Consider the following 24398-nt stretch of genomic DNA (forward strand, 5'->3'; position numbering starts at 1 on the left):
TTTTAAAATTTAAATTTAATTAAATTTATTAAATCAAATTCAATGATATCCAAAACGGAATACGTTTAAAATCTCTAAAACATTTTATTGGTTGGATATGATTCGTTAGGTCAGAAAAAATTAGCGGTTTTGATTTTAAAACCTCAGGCTTGTGATGCCGCAGCTTCGTCATCTTTAGGAATAAATAGATCAATAATTTTAATATGATTTGTCCATATTAAATAACATATTTAAATACTTTTATCCAAATTATTTTTTAAAAAATAATATAAAAAAATTTTATATATAATATCTTTACTAAATTAAATTAATTTTGTTGACAGTTTTCTAACTTACTATAACAATGTAAAATAAAATATATAAAAAATGTAAAATATATATTATATATATAAAGCATTACTCACATATATAACGTAAAATATAAATAAAAAATAAGACCCATACAAAAGTTATTGAGAGATTTTTTTTATAGTAAAGAGATGAGGAAGATTTTTTACCACAAAAATTTCTATCATAGGAGATGATAATTAAATAATTAATTTGCAAAAGTACTAATCAGCACTACACTCTTCATTGGCTGTTGTTCTTTCAGTTGCCATGTCTTTATTCTTCTTGTACAATTCAACATACTTGTGGTACTCTTCTAGCTGCCTCTCCAACTTTTCGATAAACTGACTAGTGTGCTCAAGAGATTGCTCAAATTTATATTTCTCCAATGCCTGCACAACAAACAAACAAACATACATACATATGAGGAACAGATGTATTTTTGATAACGAAAGAGTACACACCGAAAGGATGTTCATCAAAATCCAAATTCATGTTTAGGGTATCAAACACTTTGTAGATGTACATCCTTTTTTTACTATCAATACTTACATTATCTATAAAAAAAAAACAAGCATGTGTGAGGAATAGCTGTATTTTTGATAATGAAAGAGAACACACCAAGAGGATGTTCATCAAGATCCAAATTCATGTTTAGGGTATCAAACACTTTGTAGTTGTACATCCTTTTTTTACAATCAATACTTACATTTATCTATAAAAAAAACAAGCATGTGTGAGTAATAGATGTATTTTTGATAACGAAAGAGAACACACCAAGAGGATGTTCATCAAGATCCAAATTCATGTTTAGGGTATCAAACACTTTGTAGTTGTACATACTTTTTTTTACGATCAATACTTACATTTATCTACAAAAAAAACAAGCATGTGTGAGGAATAGATGTATGCTTGATAACGAAAGAGTACACACTGAGAAGATGTTCATCAAAATTCAAATTCATATTTAGAGTATCAAACACTTTGTAGTTGTACATCCTTTTTTACTATCAATACTTACATTTATCTACAAAAAAAACAAGCATGTGTGAGGAATAGATGTATGTTTGATAACGAAAGAGTACACACCGAGAGGATGTTCATCAAAATCCAAATTCATGTTTAGGGTATCAAACACTTTGTAGTTGTACATCCTTTTTTTATGATCAATACTTACATTTATCTATAAAAAAAAACAAGCATGTGTGAGGAATAGATGTATTTTTGATAACGAAAGAGAACACACCAAGAGGATGTTCATCAAGATCCAAATTCATGTTTAGGGTATCAAACACAGTTGTACATCCTTTTTTTACGATCAATACTTACATTTATCTATAAAAAAAAACAAGCATGTGTGAGGAATAACTAGTTAAACAATCTGTGTGTGAGGAATTTTAATATGTAGCATGTAGGTTCAGCAACAACTACTAGTTCTCGATTCACATGGTTTTACTCTTTTAATCTTTATCGAGTAAGAAAGAAGAGCTTCAAGGTTTTCTCACTTAGATTGGATAATCGATGCAAACAAAAGAAGAGGATCGCTTGCGGTAATAAAGTGAATATGAGATTGATACCTTATGTTTAGAAAGTGTATCGGGAGGCGACATTATGTCAGGCTGGACATAGTTCTTCCCCCTGTAAAAGATGATGGTGTTCTTTGCCTTTATATCGATCACAGTCCCTTTGCTGAGCCTTTCTAGTTCTTCGGCGTATTCATGAATCTGGCCGGGCTTACAAGGTTTGCAAACTACTTTTACTGTTTCATGTTTCTTCCAATGCATATGCATATTTAGAACCACGCCACCGAATAGGCCTCGCCGCCCGACAGGCACATAGTTCTTCTTCTTTTCGCCTGTGCGTTTTAGATAGAATTTCTCTTCTTCAGTGAGGATTTCAGGATCATGAACCGGCAATGGAGCTTTTGGAATCTCATATTTCCTCAGCTTCTCAATCAACCACACTTCTTTTCTCTTTGCCTGGAACATAACACAAATCGGTTTAGACAACAAAAAACAAGAGGAAACAAAAAACAAGGACCATAAAGCATTCGAACCTTCTCGAGCTTGTACCTAATCCTAACTTCAGGATTTGGTGATTTCATCTTCTTTTTTGCCTTCAAGCGGAACCACTTCAGCTCATTCAATTTTGCTTTTCTCGACATCTTCTTCTTCTGTGGCTTTTTCATTGCCTTTGAGTTAGCTTCATTTTTGACATTTGGTCTGCCAATGGAAAATCTAGCCACATGGTTGTCGGTATTAAGAGTCACCAGCGAATCGCTCCTAAATCTGACTGATTGCCACCTAATTGTGTTATGATAAACCAAAGAAGTTACTGACCACCGAGACGAAAATGCACATGAAGAAAAATGTGAAATACATATGTCGTTCCATATATATGATGTCCCAGCTTTCAAGTAATTTCCATTACCAAATCTCTTCAACGAATAACTGCAAGATAAAAGAAATATATAAGACAGTTAGAAATGCCATCCGAAGAATCATCATGCTAGAACATAATAGAAGAGATCACACACTAATGCGCTTCAATTTTCAGATGTAAATCGATAGAAATAGATACTCGAGCAAATTTGAAAGTTGAATATTGAAACATCAAAAATAGACTGCTAATGTATCCAAATAGTAAGAACCTCCACTTCTACTGTTTTACATTTGCTAATTTGGAAGATGCATCCAGCCAAATTTTAAAAATATATTCGCACTTACATTGTCAAGTCATTCCTTGAAATTCATCATTTAATACTAGCCTCCATTTTCGATGTGTTAATCAAGTAGCGGAGTGACAAAAGGTGACGGGAAGAGTCTTCAGACTGATCTGAATGTTTTTTTTTATTTCTTTCTTCTTTTGAGCATAGTAGTTCATAAACACATATCTAGACAACAGGCAACAATACGAAGATGGTAATGAGGTTTCATTAGTGATGAACGAAGGAAGCATCAATCTTCAAGGATTCTTAGAGTAACAACCAACATAGAGCTTAGGCAATTCTGACATATGACTTCATGACAATTAAGGCTGGTGGAAGTTCCTTAGCCATCAAAAGCTTGAAACATTTGCCCCTACTACTATCTCATCAAATGCAAAGACGATGATCTTGGCAGCAAGTTTGCGTCTACTTGGGTGGAAAGATATAGGGGAAGAGAGAGTGAGAAGTTCACATAATTGCACACTGATTCCCGCATATAAATGGTTACTGAAAGGATGGATATATAGAAAAGATAGAAGGTCGACTGGAGGGAAGACAAAGAACTTACCATTGAATGAACATAAATGAAGAGGACGGATCTCAGTTTTATGATCATCAAGTGCTCATTAGCTTCCCATCCGATTTCAGACAGATGATTAATGAAGAATAGATACTTCAATTCCATCCTAGTGTTGAAAAGTGAAACTCTAATGTGAACAACAATTCGATAGGATCCTTGAAAAGGTGACTAATAGAAGGAAAAAAAACTTCAAACTAGAATTATTAGCTATATCCTTTGTTTCATCTTGAATTTATTCTTAGAATGAGTCACTTTATTGTAGACAAGCACCTTTTGAATGCCTATAAATGAACACCCTAAAACTCTCTTGAATCTATCAAAATTATGATATTATGGAGGTCTGATCATCTTCCCTTTTCTCTAGTACTCCAGTACATAAAGACTTGCATTCCTATCAAAATTCAACTATAGTGCAAGCATTATACAAGAATTGCGATAAACACCAGATACATGCTCGCAAAATTCTACCTTTCTCAGTAGAAATCAATGGCAAAGCACAACTTGACGGCAGATAACATATCGCATGAGGAATTCAGTAAAGACACTTCGAGTAGGAAATCAATCGCCTAGGAGAAAAGATAAGCATGCAAAGCAAAGGCAGAAAGTCGACACCTTGTCCGATCGAAAAGAGGAATCCTTGAACGCCCGCATGGAGAAATCAGCCCATGGAACCACCCGATCCTCTCGCTCTTTGCGAGACGACGAAACGCGGAAATCATGGGAATACGTCGCCCCGTCGTCTAGCGATCGCGGCCGCTGAACGAGACGAGCGGAGGTGGGGACGGACACGCCCAACGTCTCCGGCGACAACCAAAGCAGGTTTGTTAGGGTTTGCTGGTCTAGCTAGACGCGCATCCGCACGGGACTTAAAACGTCTGTCCGTTGAACTCACCAATCACAGATGAGGTACAGTTCGGGTTAGTTGGTTATGGGTGTCGATTAATCAACACTATAAATATAAATTATTTGATAAAGTAATCTTCCGCAAAAAGTGTAATCCGCTACCCTAGCGGTCCGACACGGTCGATCTCATGATTCTCTGTGAGAAGGTAAATCAAGAAATTATAATTGTTTACGACGAAGGAGGGTATTGTCTCGATAAATTCTTCTGTAAGTCTATTCCGTCGTAACTATCTTAGTTATGCCCCGAGAATTTGATAAAGTAATCAAATCATGGTTAAGTAATGTGGTCAAACGGATGAATGAGTGAATTAATCTATTAAAAATTTATCAAATAGGGATGGGATAGGCTGACCTATCATCTTGATGGATTAAAAAATTTTCAATCTAATCTAATTCAAAATGAGATGTGAGTTAAGCAGATCAATTCACGAGTCTAAAAAAAACTTTAAAAGGTTGAAATTTTTATATTTAAATTATAGATTAAGTAGATTAAGTTCACCCATCTAAAAAAAATAATATATATATATATATAAAATAATAAAAATTTTAAGTTTGATCGTGAATCTACAAACTTATAAAATTCTTCATTTTTATTTTAAATTTTAAAAAAAATCTCAACTTGTGAACAATCTACGTGGATCATAAATCTAGACGAGCCACCCTACTTGGATCCCATATTAAATGACTTGATAAAATATCAACTAATCCATTTAAATGGTTTGCCGAGTGGATAATTCAACAAACCTAATCCAAATTAATGATTTTATATACTTTCAAATTTATTCTAGTAGCCAATGAAAAATATTGATCACCCCTAAAAAAAATCAAACCATTCAAATGGGTATTGAAGCTTAATTTATTTTTTCATCCCTAATAATTTATTTATATAATCAAAACCACACTCATAATTTAATATTTAAAATACTTCTATGTACACTCTGTTTACTTGAGAGGATCGAGAGGATGACAATAAAAATTATGAAAAGTTCACAGAAAAACTTTTCCTTATTTATTTCATAAAATAAAAAAGAATAAATTATTCTTCTGTCGTGGATGTTGCGCGTGCACATACTATTTTGTATTTTAAATTTATTTATTAGATAAATTAAATATAAGAATGAATTTAATTAAAATTAATTATGCACGATGGGATCCAAAGCGGCGGGCCCGGCCCGCACCGGCATCGATCTGTCTTCTTCAGATTTAAGCAAACCAATCTTTGTTCAGTTCGTATTAGCCCTAATTTTATCCCCTTCTCACGTCGCAGGCAGCAGCAGGAGCGCACGGATCTGGAGGCCTTGGCCTTTTTGTTCCTCCTCGTCCGGATCCCACTCGCCTGATCAATCATCTTGCAACCACCCCTAGTTTCGATTCGGCAGCTCTCGCAAAGGTTTAATTTTTCCGCTCGCTGGATGCTGTACTTCTTCTTGCAGTTCGAGTTTCTGTTTCGGCGGAATTGCCCGCCCTCTTCGTACCGAGGAGGGATTTTTGCGTTTTGTTGAACCTCCTCTTGGTTGTTTCTTCCGGTTTCCGCACGACCTGGTGAGTTATCCTTGCCGCGGTTGTGGTTGCGGGTTGAGGTTCTTGTGTCGGTATGAATTTGGGGGAAGATTCGGGTGCTGGCCTGCGGGGAGAGAAGGAACATGAAAACGCAGAAAAGGTGCCTCCTTTGGGCGAAATCGAAGTGAAATTCAATGGAGTATTGGACCTTGAGGAGGTTTCTCATGTTGGTTGTTCAGGTGGTGGAGATCTAGGTCAGGAGGAGAGGATTGCTTATCCAGCTGAAGCGCTGGTGGATGTGAAGGAAAATGGCAATGCCGTAGGGAGAGAACTTTCAGCCGAATCACCCTCTAATCTGATGGGATCTCCTTCTGTTGAAGCAGACCCTGTATCGGGGTCAAAGTCGGCACCTTCTAAGGGCTATGGTCTGAGGAAATGGAGGAGAATTAGGAGGGATTTGAGCAACGATGTGGCCAGCATCGCTGATTCTGCTCAGATTCACAAACGCAGGTTTCTGGTCACTGAGCCATCAGAAGCAAATGACAACAGGCAGAAGAACGATAACCAGAATGAGGATGAAGATTCAGTTGCCTCATTGGTGTCCATGAACATAGGCGACACTCCCCTTCCAATGACCCCAACCACATTAGATCCAGAGTTTGGCTTATCAGTCGCAGCTGCTGGTTTCAATATCGGAATAGACTCTGAGAATAGCGATGACCAAAGTAGTAAATCATCAACAGCAGCAAGTGCCCCAAAGTACAGATATGAAACAATTGGTTTTGGGAAAGATAGAAGCAGGGCAAAGGCTATTGGTGGAAAAGGATCAGGGCATGTTGTGCCCCAACGAGGACAACGAGCCAAAGGAGGCAGATCTGATGGGAATAGGAAGCTTAAAGAAAATTCGGTTAAAATTGAGATGGAGAATTCCTATTCCAGCATTGAATCTGACTTGAGAAGTTCTAATGCTGCTTTTGTGCACATGGGCAGTGTGGCTAGCAATAGTAAGCAGAGTGAGAAATCTATCAATAACAACAGCGAGCCTAGTGTTTCTTCTCGGCGAAATGAGGAAGTTAGATTGAGTCAAGTCAGAGATCTATCAAAGGAATATTTGGATGCTGATCTGTCCAGGGAGGTGAATGATACTAAAAATTCGAGTGGCCAACAAGGGCCAGAGCTTGATCCCATTTTTCTTGAGTCAATTGATTCTCTTCAAACAACAAAAGAAGCACTAGAAAAGGGTATGCCTTTTATACAACTTTGCGCTTATGATCAGTACTGCTTATTTTATTTTATTTTATGTTATGTTTGCTTATCTCTGTTCCGATCTTTAAGATGTGAGCCGGCATCCCTCGAAAACTTAGCTTGACCTAAGAATAATTGGGTTTCAGCCATTGTTGCCATATTTAGAGATTTGGATTTATTTATGATACTTTGCAAATGCAACTATTAACAAAGTCATACTTATAATTCAATTGCTATATGTTTTACTACCTAAGTCTCATTTAATTCACTGACATTCTTTGACATTTTACTCTTTAACTACTATTTCTATTACTGTGTCAAACACCGACACTCCATTACTGGCACTTCAAGTAGACACCTAGAAATCCATATTGCATGTAAAATTTTTTAGAAATATTCACACTTGTGAAAGATATTTATTCCATAGTCATAGTAAGGTAGATGGCATTCATCTTATTCATATGTAAAACAACAAAGTTTTGTTCTCCTTTTAAACTTGCAGTCAATCATTTGCCGAAGAACTAAATGCTTAAAATGTTTCTTCTCATCCTATATTTACCTATAGATGACTTTGATCCTTGCACTAGGCTTTTGCAGTGTTGACAGTAAATTTTACACGGGAAGACTACTTTTATGTTTCTGTTGCTTAATTGAGTAAATTTCTTTAATATAACCAGGGATTGTGCTCCAGCGTGTCAATCATCCATCTAGTTACAGATTTCAAAAGGAGTTTGATGATTATTTATTATGCGTGTACTTCGTGTCTGGATTTTCATGTTGCTTGTATGTATATGCAATATTGTTTGAAGTTTGATATTTTCTTATGCTTGATCCCGTCTAATATTCTTGATATGGACTCTGCATGCATTTGTGGTTCTTATTATCAATTTTAAAAAATGGGGGAAGAAATCGATCATACGGCCAAGATTAAACATTTTCTTAGCTTCAGGATACCCCTGGATTTATCTGGTAAAAGCAGTAAACTCATTTGGATTCTTATAATATCGTCCATCTTCTAAATGTGACACAACCTATCCGACATCGTGACATCTCAATTCTTTATCACAATGGCCTTTAAGTCACCCTTATCAGAACACACACATTTTGCGGCTTATCCACACGACAAAAAAAAAAAGCTTGTTTTGAAGATCTGTTATTTCTTGCCTTTATTGATGTATGCGGCAATATTACTTTGTCTTTTTTTCTAGCAAATCTTGTCACCAACCAAATGATTTGTTTTGTGATATTTGCACAGAAATCCAAAAAATTGAGGAACTGAGGAAAGGCAACACATTTGATGATTACGATAGTCAATACGAAGACGGAGAAGGGGTTAGTCCCACAAATGTTGAAGCCAATTCTGTCGAACTAAATCAGAAGATAGAGCATCTGAAATGGAAATTAGGAGAAGCAATAGCTGATGCTAAGGCCAAAGAATTAAAGCTAAACGAGCTTGAAGCTGCCCTGAAGAGCACAGGAGTTCCGAACAAGGACGTAAGTAGCTCCGAGTTCTCAATCCTCCAAGAGAAGTGGAAGGAAATGGAGATGGATTTCGAAAACCTTCTTGAAAAGAAGATTGAGGCAGAAATCCAATATCTGATGATGAAAAGAACTACTGAAAGTTGGAGAGTCCTAACAGAAGATCACATTGCTCTTTGCGAGGAGAAGAACATCCAATCCGAAGAACAATCAAAGGCGATGCTTACGCAGAAGAATTTCAAGAACAAGATTGTCATGCTCAGCAAACAAGTTGAAGAGTTACAGGAAGACCTGTCTATGACCAAAGAGGCCTTGAGGCTGCAGAGACGAGTCGCCAAGTACTCTTTATGCCTTTTTGTCCAGATGATGATACTTTGTATCGCATTAGGATTGTTCATCACGTACGTGCTACCACCACTATCATCGTCGTCGTCGGATGGGGTACCACCGACATGATCTCCAAGGAAAAGCCTCTGTATTTTTCGCCTTGTTAGAACTTACCTGTATGTTGTTGCTCCCAGGATCACATGGATTTTGCTAATGTCCTGGCGTTCCTTTTTGAACAAGTAGTATTCTTGTTCTTTTTTGTTAAGTTTTCGATATCGAAACTAAAATCTCTGCATTGCATCAGATGTTTTACTCTTAGATTCTGAAAGTTCTTTCTTTAAGACTTACTGTCTTGCTTACATTAGGAGAATGAGTAAAGAGGAATGAGAAAATAAATGGAATTATTGGTTATTCATTTTGAATGCTCTTGATGATGTTTATACAATGATAATAATTACGAAATTTTTATTTAAGTGTATTTAGGCGGGTTTTTTTATTATATCTTCATTTATATTTAAGGATAATTTATTATATTTTATAGTTATTAATTAATTTTTTTATTTCTTTTCTCATGATCTCATGTCTTTTAATTTAATTGAGATAATTTATTGATAATCTAACTACTTATTTACATCATTATAAATGAGCAAAATTCTTATCTAATTTATAAATGAATTTTTTTTAAATGAATCAATTTATAAACAAATAAATAAAGGAAATTTTTAAAATGAAAAAAATAAACTAAACCAATCGAGCAACGTAACATAGACCGTGGGTATATGGTATTGCTGGTGTAATAGTTAAGGATTGATTATAACGAGTCTCACGGAGGAAGGGTACGTTTTAACCTTCCTTATTCATGAAAATGGAGATTTTCTTACACTAATTTAGAGTGTATGGAAAGGGAAGACAACTCTAAATATTATTTATTTCAATTTTATCTCTGTTTTAAAATATTAATTATTAAATAATTTATTTAATTTAAAATTTTTAAATTTCTCTCGTTGAGCACAATTTTTTCGCTCCTTTCTTACATAAGTATATTTTTATAGAAATATATATAAAAATATTGATTTATCTTTTATCGTACCAAAGTATACAAATTCTATATTTCACTACTCATTATTTCTTTAAATTTTTTTATTTATTTAAATCATAAATATTAATTTTAATTAATCTAGTAGTTTTGGTGAGAAAAATCTTATATCGGTTTAACGAGCAATACATATTTTTTTCACATATAAATTTATTTTAAAAAATAAAGATATTTTTATATTTTATATATTTAACTTTCATTCATTTTCTTTTTATTCCAAACAAGATAAGACATATTATGTTAATGAATCTTCTCTTCCTCCCAAATAAGGAGAACATAAATACTTCTCTTTCCTTTCTGGAATTTTTTCTTACTCCATCCAAACATAGCGTAAGAGGTGATGATCTAAGGTCGATCCTGTCATGCACATAACGCTTGTGTACCTGAATGAATCTCTCTTCATATCCGTGAAACTGGCTCTAAGAGGATCGTTAAAGTAGTGGATTTATTTATTTTTTTAAAAAAAGAATCAAACCAACTCAAATAGAGAATTCAATAGTATTTAAACAAATTAAGTTCAAATTCAAAAAAAAATAATAAAGTTTAACTTTAGCAAAACTCAAAATGACATCTCTTTTTTCAAATCATCAAAGGCGCTCCATTTTATTTTATTTTTGTCAAAATAGAGTACAATCTTACTACTATTGTATTCCACATAAATCTTTTATCTAAAATCTTGAGCCGGTTGGGTTGATCACATTGTAATAACTACGATTTTGTAGCTGATATATATATTGTAGTAGTTACGATTTGTAACTATTACAATGTATACTTAATATATTTAATGTTGATATGAATTTACATTATAACAATTACGAAATTGTAAATGCTACAATATAAATTCATGCCATTCAGGTTGTACAATTATAAAATCATAATGTTTCGTTGCTGCTACAATGTGAATTCTTGTCATTCATGTTATACATCGACAAAATCGTAGTTATTATAATTGTTATAGCAACTATGAAATCATATCTACTACAATATGAATTCCTACGATTCACGTTGTGACACCTACGAAATCATAACTATTACAATGTAAATTTCTATCCAAGTTGAATAAATTAAGTATGCATTGTTGCAGTTATAAAATCGTAACTGTAATAACATATGTAGCAACTACTGTTTCATAATTGTTGTAATACATTGATCTATTCATAAATTAGACAGAAGATGATGAAATATAATAGTATTAAATAGTATTCGACCATAATTATACACAGTTAAATAATACAGTGTAATGCCTCTTTAATGAATTTAGAAGAAAAACACTTTTTTAAATTTTCCCTTTTAATTTTTTTATCTACTTAGCTCAATCATAAACCTATTTATTATCATTTATTTATTTATTTATTACAGAGTTATATTTTCAAAGTTAATTCTTATTGTATGAACTAGTGCAGAACCGGATCGAACCGGTTCGGTTCAGCTGTGCCTAGGGTTTTGGTAAATCCGAATCTAACCCTTCAAACGCTTCCTCATCCGCTGCCACATCGCCGTCGCCCGCTCGCCTGCGCCGTCGTGCGATCGAGCCAGCCGCCGCTTGCAGTCTCGTTTCTTCCCCGGAGGAGCAATAGAATAGAGCGCCTCCCCTCCGTCTACTGCTGCAGCTGCCTATCCATCTCCGGTAGCGCCTCCCTATCGCGTATTCGCCGCTGCATACGAATTCCATCTCCGGAAGAAAAAGGTTTCTTTCCTCTTTTATAAGCCCCTCCTAACTTCTTCTTCTTCCTCTTCTCTGAGCAGCGACATTCATCTCCTTTTCATACGCATTCGAGCAGTGATAACACCCCTAATCTGACTCGCTGTTTAACTTAGCCTAAGTAATCATGTGTTGCAGATATTTGAGTTTGCTTGTGTAGAATCGGCGTTCTTCTTCATTTCCAGTAGCGTCTGAGTGAGTGAGCAAAGGTGCATTTTTTTATTGCAGCAAGTGTTGAGTAGGTTGCTCTCTTCTCTTCTCTTGGAATGTTGCATGATGCATTTAGAGTGGAGTAAAGAATGGGTAACCGATTCAATAACGCATGATGTTTAGTGGGTTCCAAAACCAAACACCCTGAGTGAGTAATTTTAAGCTGAGAGATGACATCATTGTGTTTTCTGGTTGACAACATTTGATGAAAGATAGGGAGGGGTTACTGTGCATTGAGGATCACTTTTTAAGAGTGAAAAGGTTGCTTTAAACAGGAGATACTAGAGTAATGGTTGGTGCATGGTTGAGGGGTTAAGGGAATGTGGTTAGGCGTTGTAGATGAGGAGAGTTGCTAATTTGGTGGTTGTATATTGAAAGTTGAGTTATGAGATTGGATGGTTAGTTTGAGTGAGGCTAGAGTTGAGTTTGGTGTACCAATTTATAAGGAGAACTCCAAGTTACCTTGTTGACTCTTTTGCATACTTTGCTTGTATTATCTTGTTAGCATGTGTTTCCTTTGTTTATTCATTATATCAATTGTTACTCATGCAAATTATTATATCTTGTATATTGTCTTAGATGAGGTCTTATATGTTAATATGCAGTAATGTAAAATAATTTAATTTTTCTTGATTTATGGAATGATGTAGTACTTTGTTGTTGTTTGTGCTAATAGACATTTAGGATGACAGAGAGATAGATTCCTCACCTTAGGTAAGCACATACTAAGCACAAGGCATAATATGATGTACATTAATTTAGTCTCTGCAGTTTGAGTTATTGCTTAATGGATTCTTTATGGGTGATTCAGTGAATGTGGCCGTTTATATTAAAATATTTCTTATGATTTATAATATGGTTGTATAGTTGCTTCCGGCTTAACAAATGCCTAAGAGTTTTTTGCATGTCTTTGTCTTTTGTGTGTCCCATGCCATGCCAATAAACATGAAGAACCACTTGGTAGTGACATACACAAACAATGTCAATGATATGATTCAGTGAATGTGGTCATTAATTTAAAACATTTCATGTGATTTTCTTTATGGCTGTCTGGTTGCTTCTAGCTTACCAAATGCCTAATAAATTGTCATACGATCATCATGGGTTCCATTCCATGCCGATAGCCATGAAGACCCTCTTGGGGTGTGACTTACATAAATAATGTCAGTCATGCTTATGTAGGATATACATGAAATTGGTGGTGTTAATCATATGCTTAGAATACATTGATGAAACAGTAGTCATGTAGTAGGATTGAAATGGGCTAGGATTTTAGGAGCTGACATTCAACTCATATGCTGTCTCGTTGTTCCTAGGTAGTATCTTGATCCTCTCAATCCTAAGTGTAATACATTTTCACTCATCTTTGTTTACTCCGAACGATGGAATGGAGAAGGAAAGGAATTCAAAGTGAAAAAAAATCTTTAGAGATAGGGAAAGGAAAGAGAAAAGAAAAAAATCTCTAGGGAAAGGAAGGAAAACAAAAAGGAAAAAAAAATTAGGAAGAGAAAGACGAAGGAAGAAGAAAAAACTGTGCGAGGCGATCTTGTGGGGTTGCCGCATGCTGCTGCGCAAGGCGACCTCGCAAAGAGCTTTCGACCGAGGCAGTGCGAGGCAACTTTGTGCTGGGGGGCCGTTCAAGGCCGTCTGAGGCCTGGTTGCGAGTTGGGAGAAATTCGACTGCACAGTTGGGAGGGAGGAAATTTTTTTCTGCTTGATTTGGGTGGATGGAAAAATATAAAAAAATGATCCGGATGGATTGGTAAATCTGTTTGCCTATCATGTAAACAGAAGAAAGGAAAGTAATTCACCCTTTTTTACGAAGTCAATAGGGGAAAATTTTTCATTGTGGAAATCTTTTCACAGTTTTTATTTTCATCCTCCCAAATAAAGAGGACCTTAAAGCTTGAGTTTCATCAAAAGTAGACCTCTTTTCTCCTATCATACTATTTAAGAACACTTTTGATGGCAAGTGCATTCGCAAAATGTTTGAAATTAAAACATTTTTAAATTTTAAGTCAAAGGATCTGGATCTGTTATTGTCTTCCATCTCTTTAAAGTTATATAAATGGCAATGCCTTACCAATTACATTGCATTGTTCATAACTTACGTATGGTAAGATTAATAAAGTTAGGCTTAATGGTATTAAAATGATGTGAAGTTTGAAATTTGTATCTATCTGATAATATACTGAATGCAAGATATAATTTTCAAAAAAATATATTTGTTGTTAAATACTAGATTCTTAGAAGTCCTTGCTTGATCTTTGATACTATGAATCGAGGCTTAAAATTTTGAACCATATCAGAGTTTTGGTTCTAGATTGGAACGATACGGTTTTGATATTGTATCATGCTAATACAGTTTTGATATATATATATTTTAAAAATAAAGTATATAGTAATGAAATTTTTATTAATATTTTATTGATATAAATGGTTGTTTGAATATTTAAAATTATTTTTAATTATTAAAATATATAATTAATTTTAAAATTATTTAAAAATTATGAAAATAATTATTAAAATAATTACTTTTAAAATAAATAAAATTATTAAATTATTAAAAAAGCTCAAAGATAACTTTATTTTTTTTAAATTATATTTTGATATATTGAAAAAAAATTAATTTTGAAAACGTATTAGAATATTTAAAATTATGCTTTTGGAAAATTTTAGATTATTTTAAATTTAAAATATATATATATATATATTATATATATATATATATATATATATATATATATATATTATAACAGATATATTATATTATCATTTATTATAACTATCTATATAATATATAAGGTTTAGGGCCGATTTAGGATTTAGGGTTTAGGATTCCCTTCTTCTCCGTAGTGGTCGCTCACCGTCCGTTGCCGTCTGTCGCCACCCAGGTAAGGCCTTGCTCTTCCTCTCCCTCTTCGCCAATCCGGTGTCAGGATGACGTCTAGGTGCTGATCCCATGCCGGAACGGTAAAAACTGCCAGTATCAAGCAGCACAGGTTGTCATGGGAAACCCTGCTATGAATGACAGTTTTTCTGAAGTAGGATCTTGATCTGATTACCTAGGTGCTTAGTTGATTTTCTCTTCCGCGATCCTGATGTAAAATCTCAAGTTATTATTGCTGGTGCTGTTAGAGTGTATCTTATCATTCCTAGTGAATATACATTCTTTCACGAGTGCCAGAATTTCTTTCCTTGTTTGGCAAGGAAAGTTTGTTGTAATAATACCTTGTTTGAATTTTTAGATTGTTTTGGCTTGTCTTACACGGTTACACTTACCATGTACTTTGTAAGTGAACTTTCTATTACATATAATTCACTTGTCTTCTGTGCTTTCATGCTTTATTAATTGTTGTTTTTAAAAATTTGTATATAGGTAAATAAAGAAGATCATAAGACATTCAAAAGATGCCTCGAACAAGTGCAGTTGAGTGCCCTGGATGTCCACCTCTGAGAGCCATGACCACTGATGCACTTGGCCTTATAAAAGGTGATTTTTATACTCACATCACTTGTCTAACTCTGTCGTTTTGTCTATAATCTACATTCACTTTTAGTTCCTCTGTGATATTACAATGTGTTTACAGTTGTTGAAGTTCATGGTAATCCTGGAATTCTAAAGGTAGTAGAAAGATGGGGGCAGCCAGATGCTTCTTCTGGTGTTCTTGCAGCTTCTTATGCTGATGACAAAATTGAACCGGTATGTTGTTACATCATTTGCTTTGTTTTGAATTATTGTCGATAGATTCAGTGATATACACTTAAAGCTCATTAATAAAAGGAAAAACCTATCAGAAGCTTATATTGGTTGGTGCTGTGTTGAGTATCATGGTTGCTCTGTCATTTAGAAGCTTACTATTTCTGAGATAAGGTGTCTTTATTAACTCATAGTTTCTTGTAAATCATTTCATGTTTTGTTAGATTGTGTAAGTTCATTCAACTTTATCTTTATTCTCAAAGGATATTGTACCCATTCAATTTTCTATGTTGATTTAGTATTAAGAAACTATGTTGAAGGGAATCACGGTTTTTAGAGCTTGGTTCTGCCAGCTTCCTGAGTCACTTCTCATTCCTTTATGTTCTATATTTATACTTCATATCTTTCAATAGTTTTTTATCCTTGTATTTTGTTTCCTGTTACTGAACTATGATTAACTCTTATTTTTGTAGAACAAGTTAACATACGTATGCCATTTGTGACTCCATGAGCATTTAACTGTTTTTTTATTTGCAGCTTCTCGCTGTTGCTCGCAAAAATGGTTTGGTAAGTTATCACTAATGGGATGGCTTTACATCTTCCTTTTTCTTTGGCTGAGAAAATACCCATTGATTATTTAACAATCAGGTTGAGATTCTAAATTCTCTAAATGGAGAGAGTTTATGCAACGCTCACATCAAACAATTTGGATTATCCGATACCTCTCATCAAGATGATCACGTCGTCGGCTTGCATCTCCTTAAAACCAAAGGAATAAATTTGTCTTCTAGGTAAATTTAATCAATTCTCAATATCTAAAGGCTCTTATATCTTTGATTTTACAAAGGAGGCAATCTTAAAAATTGGATGATGTACTAAATGGTGTCTGTCATGAAATACGAGCAATGAATTTGGAGATTATAACTATTATTATTTAAAACAAGAAGAACTCTTTGGTAAAATATGATGGTTGGGTGGACTACTATATTGGCACTTTCATAATCACTATTTAGAATAGTAAGCCAACAAAATACAAAAAATTGCAACTAGGCGTGTTTCTTTTGGACAGTGATACTAAAGGGCAGATTGGTGACAGGTTTCACACTCTAGGCAATTGAGATGAGGTGACTTCACCTCAATGCAATTGAACTACTGAGGTGTGTGCCTTTATAAAATGGAATAAGGTGTAATAGTAAGATATCAAATCTATTTTCTTTCTATAACTGTTGTTTTGCTAACATTTGCATATTTTTTTAGTCATCTGTATCATGATTTTCCTTTAGTCATTTGCAAGACACAAAAATGTAACGCTTTCGGACTTGGAAGTTTTGCATTACATCCTTCTGATAGTTTATACTTCTATTATCTATAACTAATTGGATTTTGTATTGTAACTTGTATTGAAATACAAAAAATGGCAACTAGGGATGTTTCTTTTGGATAGTGATACTAAAAGGGCACATCAGTGATAGATTTCACTACCTAGATGCTTCCACTCTAGCTATAGTATAATATTATATGTTTTTTGTTGACATTTGAATTACTAATAGGCGATTTAAGTTGTTACATCAGTTCAATTTTATGAATTTTATGTCATGTATGTATCATATGTCTGTCACATACTTTGATTGAAGTGCACGCCTCAATTCTCCTAGGCATGTTTGCACCTTGAACTTAGGTTCTACTTTTTTACCCTAGTGTCTTCAAAACATCGGTATTGGTTCTTTATATTGTGAGAGCATCCATATATGATCATTTGGACTTTCATTTTGTGGTGATGATGGTAATTTATATTATCTTTACTCTGCTATGTTTTCCAGGGCTACCACACTACTTCTTTGTATGGAAAATGGAAATGCTTGCTTGAAATCTATTCCCATGAGTGGTGTGCTGCATGATTCTGATATTGGTTCTCAAATGTCATTCAATGTATGCTCTGCTGGTAAAATATTATGCAGTTCATTGGCTAAAAGTGAGAATTTTGCCTTGTTTGGAGGGTAAGCACTGATTAGTTGTGTAATCTTGTATGCTTTTCCTTGCATTGTCTTTAATTGGTTTAAAATTGCATAGCATATCATGGAAGTTATCTTACTAGTTTGTGTTTAAACATTTGTCTCAGGAAGGGTGTTGAAGTGAATACATGGGATCTTGGAAATTGCACGCGAATCTGGACTGCAAAATCTGTTAGTCATTATATTCTTTTATGTGCATAATAGAAATGAAAGTTTCTACTATATATCATTGACTGAGAAGTTACTGTTTTCTTCTTGTTTCCTGTGAAGCCTCGTCCTAATAGCCTTGGTTTATCCCCTCCTGCTTGGTTTACTGCTGCTGCTTTTTTAAGTGAAGAAGATCATCGAAAAATTGCAGCCGGCACGAACAATCATCAGGTATCACAGAGGCTTCCATCAAATGCTAAAGCCTAAAGGGATTTTCTAATATTTGGAGCATAATCTTTCTCTGAAGTTTACTCTCTTACAAGTTTGCTTGTCATTATTTCCTTCATCTGTAACATATCAAGCTCTGCTGCCAATTTGTTTTATTGCTCTTGTTTAAAATTTATACTGTTTGGTCTATCCTTTGTTATTATTTATTTTATTTTATTTTTGTGTGGAATGGAAAATGATAATCTACTCTTATCATTCTCCAGAATATTTGATAATCTTCTTATTTTTTGAAATCTATGTTTTCTGATAGGTTCGTCTTTATGATACCTCAGCGCAAAGGCGGCCTGTTATGTCTGTTGACTATAGGGAAACTCCAATCAAGGCAGTCTGTCCGGACCTACATGGCTATAAAGTTTATGTTGGCAATGCTACTGGAGACCTTGGTTCCTTTGACATAAGAACAGGTAAAAGTGATAGTTTGCTAATTATTCTATAGCTATGTTGTTAAATATGTGCAGCAGCTTCTTATATCTTTCCGTTTGTTTGTTTGTTGTTGTTATTCATGTTGTTTATTGTTGCATATCCATGATTAGATGCATCCTAAATTAACATTTTCTTTATTTTCTCCTCTTAGCAAATCTTTTGTATCCCTATTGACATTTCTAAATACTGATCCTCTTGTTCTTGATCTAGTGTAAGTTTATTTCATTGTCAAGCATATTGATTTCTTTAGTTTCTTATGCTGTTTAACTTGTAAATCTTTTACTTAACCTGACTGAAATCTGAAAGTTGCTGCATGAGTCATGACTACTGTAGGAACAGACATAGTTTCCTAACAGTTCCAAGGAAAGTTAACATTCAACATGGACTATGAGTAACCAATTAGGATAACAAAAATATATGCTATGGCGTTTAAGTTCTGTTCACTAGTATATTAAAATAATCACTATGGTTGCAAAGATTAATATGCAATTAACAGAAACCCATTAGCAAGTACATAGTTCTTGAAGTTGCCTGCGTGATGGTTTAATTGTTTTAGGGGCTTATTAAATGATTTGAATATTCCCAGTTCTGTTTGATTAATGGATACTTGCTCTTGTTTGGGTAATAATATGGTGTCCTATATGCCTATTCTGGTATTTTGACCTTCATGCATTTTTAATTAACAATTGGGGTGCATGAGGACTTTTAATGAATAAATTTTATTATCGAATACCAAATTAGAATGAGTCAAGTATTTTCTTTAGTTGTAAATTTGAAAATTTTGCAATATAAGCAATTGTTTACTCATGCTTACATTACATTCTCACCTATATATTATTCTATCATATATGTTCTTTGTGAAATATGTTTATTTTGCTCAATTAATTTCTAGTGTCTTTCATCTTAGTTCATTGGTTTGCGCCATTTAGCAGTACTTCAATTCTTTCATCTTGGACCATACAAACCAGTTTACTTGAAAAATTGATCCGTCACCTGTTGATTCCAAATAACTAGGATTCTGCTCTTGAGAATCAATTGTAGTAGTGACTAAATGGCAATAAATTTCAGGAAAATTGCTTGGAGGTTTTACTGGCAAGTGCTCTGGAAGCATCAGATCTATAAGAAAACATCCAGAACTTTCAGTAATAGCAGCTTGTGGTAAGAGCTATATCTTATTTATTCCATGATTGTGGTCCTTAATCTCATCAATTTTTCATTAGTAAAAGAACTACTTGATTCAAACTGTTGCATCTTGAAAACATATTTCAAAGACATGTAGTTTGTTAATTGGTGATATATGTAAAATTTTGCACAATATTAGAGTCTTCTATGTTATATTTTCTTTGTAAAATATGAAAGGAAAATATTGTTTTTGTACTTAATGTTCTAATGTCGTAACCCTGTGACCATGCCGACCATCCAATTTATGAGGCATTAAGCTTATCTAACCTTCATAAGTACATTGGATACAATTCAATTCATTGTTGGAGGAATCAGAAGCTAGCTAATATCATTAAATACCATGACCCAAGCTATGACAATTAAGAAGGCATTCAGACCTAGTCCCTTTTCTGTGGTAAAGTTGTATTGCTGTGGATGGCCAAACTGTTATTTGCTCGTGGGAAGTAAGATAATAAATGATTTTTTTTCCCACTTATTCAAAACTGATTCATAAGAACTTTTTACTCCAACATTTTGTAGTCTCAGACACTTTTTTTTTTATTATTTTTTTTTTTTTTTTGGGTTTGTAGGTTTAGACTGCTATATGCGTGTCTGGGATACAAATACAAGGCAGCTTTTATCTACGGTATGTCTAACAGCAGTTATAAATGATTTTGTTGATACAGAAGTTTCAGAAGTCATTAAATTTTGCCACTTCTTTTGGATATATGGTAATGCTGTGCGATTATGAAAGTTGCAAGTTGCAAGCATCATCTTTAAGACTTGAACTACCTTCAAATTTATTTGCAATTGTGGAATAAACTATCTAAACGATCAAATTTTCATCTCCATTTGGAATTGCCATCTCTTATGCTAGTAGTTACCACACATATGGTTTTATGTGCCTTACTCTTGTAGCTCCTTTATACTATCTTGGTAGTCGCTAATCCTGCTGTCTGCAGATGCAAACTTTTTTTCCTGTTTTGGGTTTTTAATTTCTTACTCTTCTTTCTGGTTCCAACGGTAAAATTGCAATGTAAGGTAAGGCTGTGTACAATAAATCTCTTCCCCAGCACCCTGCATTGACAGGAGCTTCAGTGCACTGTCCTTTTTGTTTTCTTTGTTTCTGGTTCCACACTTAAGGCACATATTTGGTCACTAGTCAAGCATGATTATGAACTAGGATGAGCCAATGATCAACTTCTCCACTAGGTATCAGTTTTCTTGGCTGACGATGCCTTGGAAATCATAAAGATATGAAAGCACAATAGAACTTGCCTTCTCAAACCATTTATATTTTCCTTGTCGATTATACACTATTAAATATGTTCATTGATTGAATACTCTCAAAAGTTAAAAATAAGCTTCATAAACATCTGTAGATCGACTCATTTATACAAGAAGTTTGCATGCAAACATTTGATTGCGTTGTCTAATCTCCTTGATTATCGTTCATTTTATCATGAATAGGTCTTCCTCAAGCAACATCTCACAAATGTGATCTTTGATTCACATTTTTCATATCAAGGTATCCTCTATTAATCCTGATAGTTTTTAACTTCATTTTGCATTTGCCCTCTCGGAATGTGTAGAGATCGCATTATATTATTTTGATACTATTCGATGATTTACATAAAATAACTTCTTATTATTGTGCATTAATTGAAATTTCCTTTCGCCGAAGACAAATGACCTTTTATGATTCTATTTTTTCCCCTAAACGTAATAAAGAGTTTTTCATTCTTGATGCTCTGATTCAATGGTTAAATAATCTAAGTTTCTTATCAGGTGTAATTTTCCAAAATTTGTTTAAAAATGTCATTACTAACAACCATCTTGAGAAATCAATGCCATTTGTTTCTACAGACATCGATAAAGTTATTTTTAATTTAACCAGACAGCAATAAATTCCGTCTGACCATTTGGTAATCTGTCTGTACTGTTAGCTTCATTTTTTAGGTTTTTTTTAGCAGAACTGCCAAGTTGAAAATGGGCCTTCATTTACATATGAGGCTTGTTTAGAATTTATGGAATACGTCGATACCAACAATTCTGTTTCAAAATTTGTTGTAATTTACTTATTGGCGCAACGGTAAAGTTGCTGCTGGGTAACCTTGTGGTCACATGTTCAAGTTGCAAAAATAATATCTTGCAGTGCAAGGTAAGATTGCGTACAATAGATCCCATGTGATCCGATCCTTCCCTAGGGCTCCCTATAGACCCGACCACGGGTTAGAACTGTCGGTTCGATGGTTCGACGGTTCGGAACCGTCGGTTTGACTAGTAGATCGACCTTTAACCTTAACCGTCCGAGGCAATTTTAGTTCATGGTTCAGAACTACTGATTCATGATTTGGAACCACCGGTTTATGGTTCGCCACGGTTCAAGATTATTATATTATTTTTTTTTAAATTATAAATTCTTAAAATTATTTGCTAGACTATATATATATATATATATAAACCGTCAAACTGGCAGTTAACCGCCGGTTCGACGGGTTAATGGACCCCTGAACCTTAACGGGCCGATTACCTATTGACCTGGATTATGGGTCTAGGCCGGGTCCAGTTACGGGTTGATTTAACTGCCAGTTCGATGGGTTAATGGACCCCTGAACCTTAACGGGCTGGTTACCCGACCTAGGTTATGAGCCTGGGCCGGGTCCAATTACGGGCTGGTTATGGGTACGGTTAGGACTTGGCCCATGGGAAGGTCTAATTTCATGTCATAGACATGGATGTCAAATGTCGATATTTATCTATCAGCCATTACAAAACATATGAATAGACTGTAATTGGCTGTATTGGATCAACATTATAAGTTGGTTGTAATGAAATCCTTACCAGAAATCATCCTACTTATCAAAATAGCATAGAACACTAATCTTACGAATCGAATTACTTTAGCGACAGAATAATTCATAGTTTAGTAACTTAGGTAGCCTCATTCCCACTAAAATGTGGATGGAGGATAGAAGGCTTCATGCTTCTTAATAACTTGCAATACTCAAATCTCTGAAATTACTTTTAATTTGTTAATAAAAAATTGGTCTTTCATTATTCGTCACACCTTCAGCTTCAATTGTTTCAACATATCTAATAATCCCTTTTAAAATAAACTGTTCTGAAATTTACTAATTTTATTTCCTTCTCTTTTTTTTTTGCAATCCCAAATATTCAATATTCATCTTTATTATATTAATTTTCTGTTTGTGCTATTTCCTATCTGCATAATCTTCTAACAAATAAGATGTTGTTTCCTTTTATAACAATGGATTCTTCCATCTTTTCGTATGAACACTGCATTTCATTATCATACAGAGCGAAGATTTTAACCCAGTAGCTTGTCGGTAAACTAGCCGACTTCTTTCTATTCTTCCGGTGCATTTATTTAGTGTCTGAGGTTTTCTTTATAGGTCCAGGCGGTAATCGACATGACCAACCAAGCGCAATACCGGTACGCGATGATGCTAATGCTGGTGATGATGAGTCTGTGGAGGATGAGGAACTGCCCAGCTCTCACAGCAAACCAAGCAAAACCAAGAAACTAGACAAAGAGGAATTGCCTACCTCCGGCAATGGTCAAGTTTACAAAACCAAGACGACGAATGAAATCAAGAAAAGGAGAAGTAAGATTGCAAGCCAACGAGATGACGACGACGAAATGGGTGAAACCACCACTCAATCTGAGGTTGAAGATGGTGAAATGCTCCCAAACCAGCAAAAATCTTCAGAAAAGCCTAGCAAAAGGCTAAAGCCGAAAAAGAGGAAGGTTTCAGCATGAAGGTGAAGTTAATGCGGATGGTGTTTGCTGATGATGAATACCCAATTCGTCGAACAAATGGTCATGCTCAAGCCACCGATCGATCCTCCGGTTGAACCCGATCGACTATGGTGTCGTGTAGGCGTGGTAGTTTTTTCGTTTTCTCGTAATTTTTGGAGTGATTTCTTCTCGGAGAGGTCTTCTACCATTGAAAATCATACAGATTTTGTTAGAGGCTTACCTCTATTGCTATGATTATGTCCTTTACACAAACTTGAGTTTAAGATGTTCATTATGATTACTGATTATTAACAGTTCATAACTAAATTTTGTGTAGTAATATCAATAAAAAACATTTGATTTGGAAAATCAAACGAAATGATCAGTTAAGATTTGTTGATTCCTATCGAATTGAAAATAATCAAATTTGATTTCAAAATATAACTTCAAATTAGTGGTGCAAGTGAAATGAGTGTGTTAGTGAGTTTTGAATCGGTTCCTATTTGATGTGTATTTAAAATAATTAAATTTATAATATTTTATTTAATTGTCGATCGAGTTTCAGTCATAATCATTTATATTTATAAAGTTTCAAATCAAATTTAAATATTAATATTTTTATATTATCCGATTGGATTCTATTATTCTCCTATTTCAAATCCATCTATTTTGGTAAAAGTAATTGTAAATAAATCAAATGTTTGTGTATTAGTGTTAGATGATAAAATTTATTTCTATTCATTTAATGATAAAAAATATATAAAATAAAAATATTAATAAATTTAGTTTCTTTAACATTAATATGCATAATTTATAAATAAATTTATT

General features: G+C 34.1%; 3 protein-coding genes across 3 annotated transcripts; 2 read left to right on the forward strand and 1 right to left on the reverse strand.

The window, feature by feature from the left end:
- Positions 1-528: 528 nt before the first annotated feature.
- LOC141842683 (putative CRM domain-containing protein At3g25440, chloroplastic) lies at positions 529-4429 on the reverse strand. Its single transcript, XM_074730721.1, has 4 exons — positions 4227-4429; positions 2384-2777; positions 1905-2306; positions 529-719 (listed from the first exon to the last, which is right to left on the reverse strand). The coding sequence occupies exons 1-4, from the start codon at positions 4331-4333 to the stop codon at positions 552-554; spliced, it is 1071 nt and encodes a 356-aa protein (XP_074586822.1). The 5' UTR covers positions 4334-4429; the 3' UTR covers positions 529-551.
- A 1336-nt stretch (positions 4430-5765) lies between these two features.
- On the forward strand, positions 5766-9333 carry LOC141842682 (WPP domain-interacting protein 2-like). Its single transcript, XM_074730719.1, has 2 exons — positions 5766-7258; positions 8518-9333. Exons 1-2 carry the CDS (start codon positions 6112-6114, stop codon positions 9195-9197), a joined length of 1827 nt encoding a protein of 608 aa, XP_074586820.1. The 5' UTR covers positions 5766-6111; the 3' UTR covers positions 9198-9333.
- A 2329-nt stretch (positions 9334-11662) lies between these two features.
- Positions 11663-23910, forward strand: LOC141843071 (ribosome biogenesis protein nsa1). Its single transcript, XM_074731098.1, has 13 exons — positions 11663-11851; positions 15456-15569; positions 15667-15779; positions 16314-16343; positions 16425-16567; positions 17597-17773; positions 17896-17959; positions 18059-18166; positions 18474-18627; positions 19715-19804; positions 20398-20453; positions 21278-21335; positions 23224-23910. Exons 2-13 carry the CDS (start codon positions 15488-15490, stop codon positions 23589-23591), a joined length of 1443 nt encoding a protein of 480 aa, XP_074587199.1. The 5' UTR covers positions 11663-11851; positions 15456-15487; the 3' UTR covers positions 23592-23910.
- Positions 23911-24398: the final 488 nt, after the last annotated feature.

This window comes from Curcuma longa, chromosome 12 (genome assembly GCF_044706935.1).
Source record: "Curcuma longa cultivar G26 ecotype Majalengka, Jawa Barat chromosome 12, ITB_CL_G26_1.1, whole genome shotgun sequence".
NCBI classification, from domain to species: domain Eukaryota; kingdom Viridiplantae; phylum Streptophyta; class Magnoliopsida; order Zingiberales; family Zingiberaceae; genus Curcuma; species Curcuma longa.

Excerpts from the sequence above, each read along its gene's own strand:
- LOC141842683 (XM_074730721.1), bottom strand. The coding sequence starts at position 4,333 with ATGATTTCCGCGTTTCGTCGTCTCGCAAAGAGCGAGAGGATCGGGTGG. Across the intron at positions 2,778-4,226 it reads CCTCTTTTCGATCGGACAAG|TTATTCGTTGAAGAGATTTG; the intron begins GTGTCGACTTTC and ends TTTATCTTGCAG. Across the intron at positions 720-1,904 it reads ATACACTTTCTAAACATAAG|GCATTGGAGAAATATAAATT; the intron begins GTATCAATCTCA and ends TTTGTTGTGCAG.
- LOC141842682 (XM_074730719.1), top strand. The coding sequence starts at position 6,112 with ATGAATTTGGGGGAAGATTCGGGTGCTGGCCTGCGGGGAGAGAAGGAA. Across the intron at positions 7,259-8,517 it reads AAAAGAAGCACTAGAAAAGG|AAATCCAAAAAATTGAGGAA; the intron begins GTATGCCTTTTA and ends ATATTTGCACAG.
- LOC141843071 (XM_074731098.1), top strand. The coding sequence starts at position 15,488 with ATGCCTCGAACAAGTGCAGTTGAGTGCCCTGGATGTCCACCTCTGAGA. Across the intron at positions 16,344-16,424 it reads TTGCTCGCAAAAATGGTTTG|GTTGAGATTCTAAATTCTCT; the intron begins GTAAGTTATCAC and ends TTTAACAATCAG. Across the intron at positions 16,568-17,596 it reads GGAATAAATTTGTCTTCTAG|GGCTACCACACTACTTCTTT; the intron begins GTAAATTTAATC and ends TATGTTTTCCAG.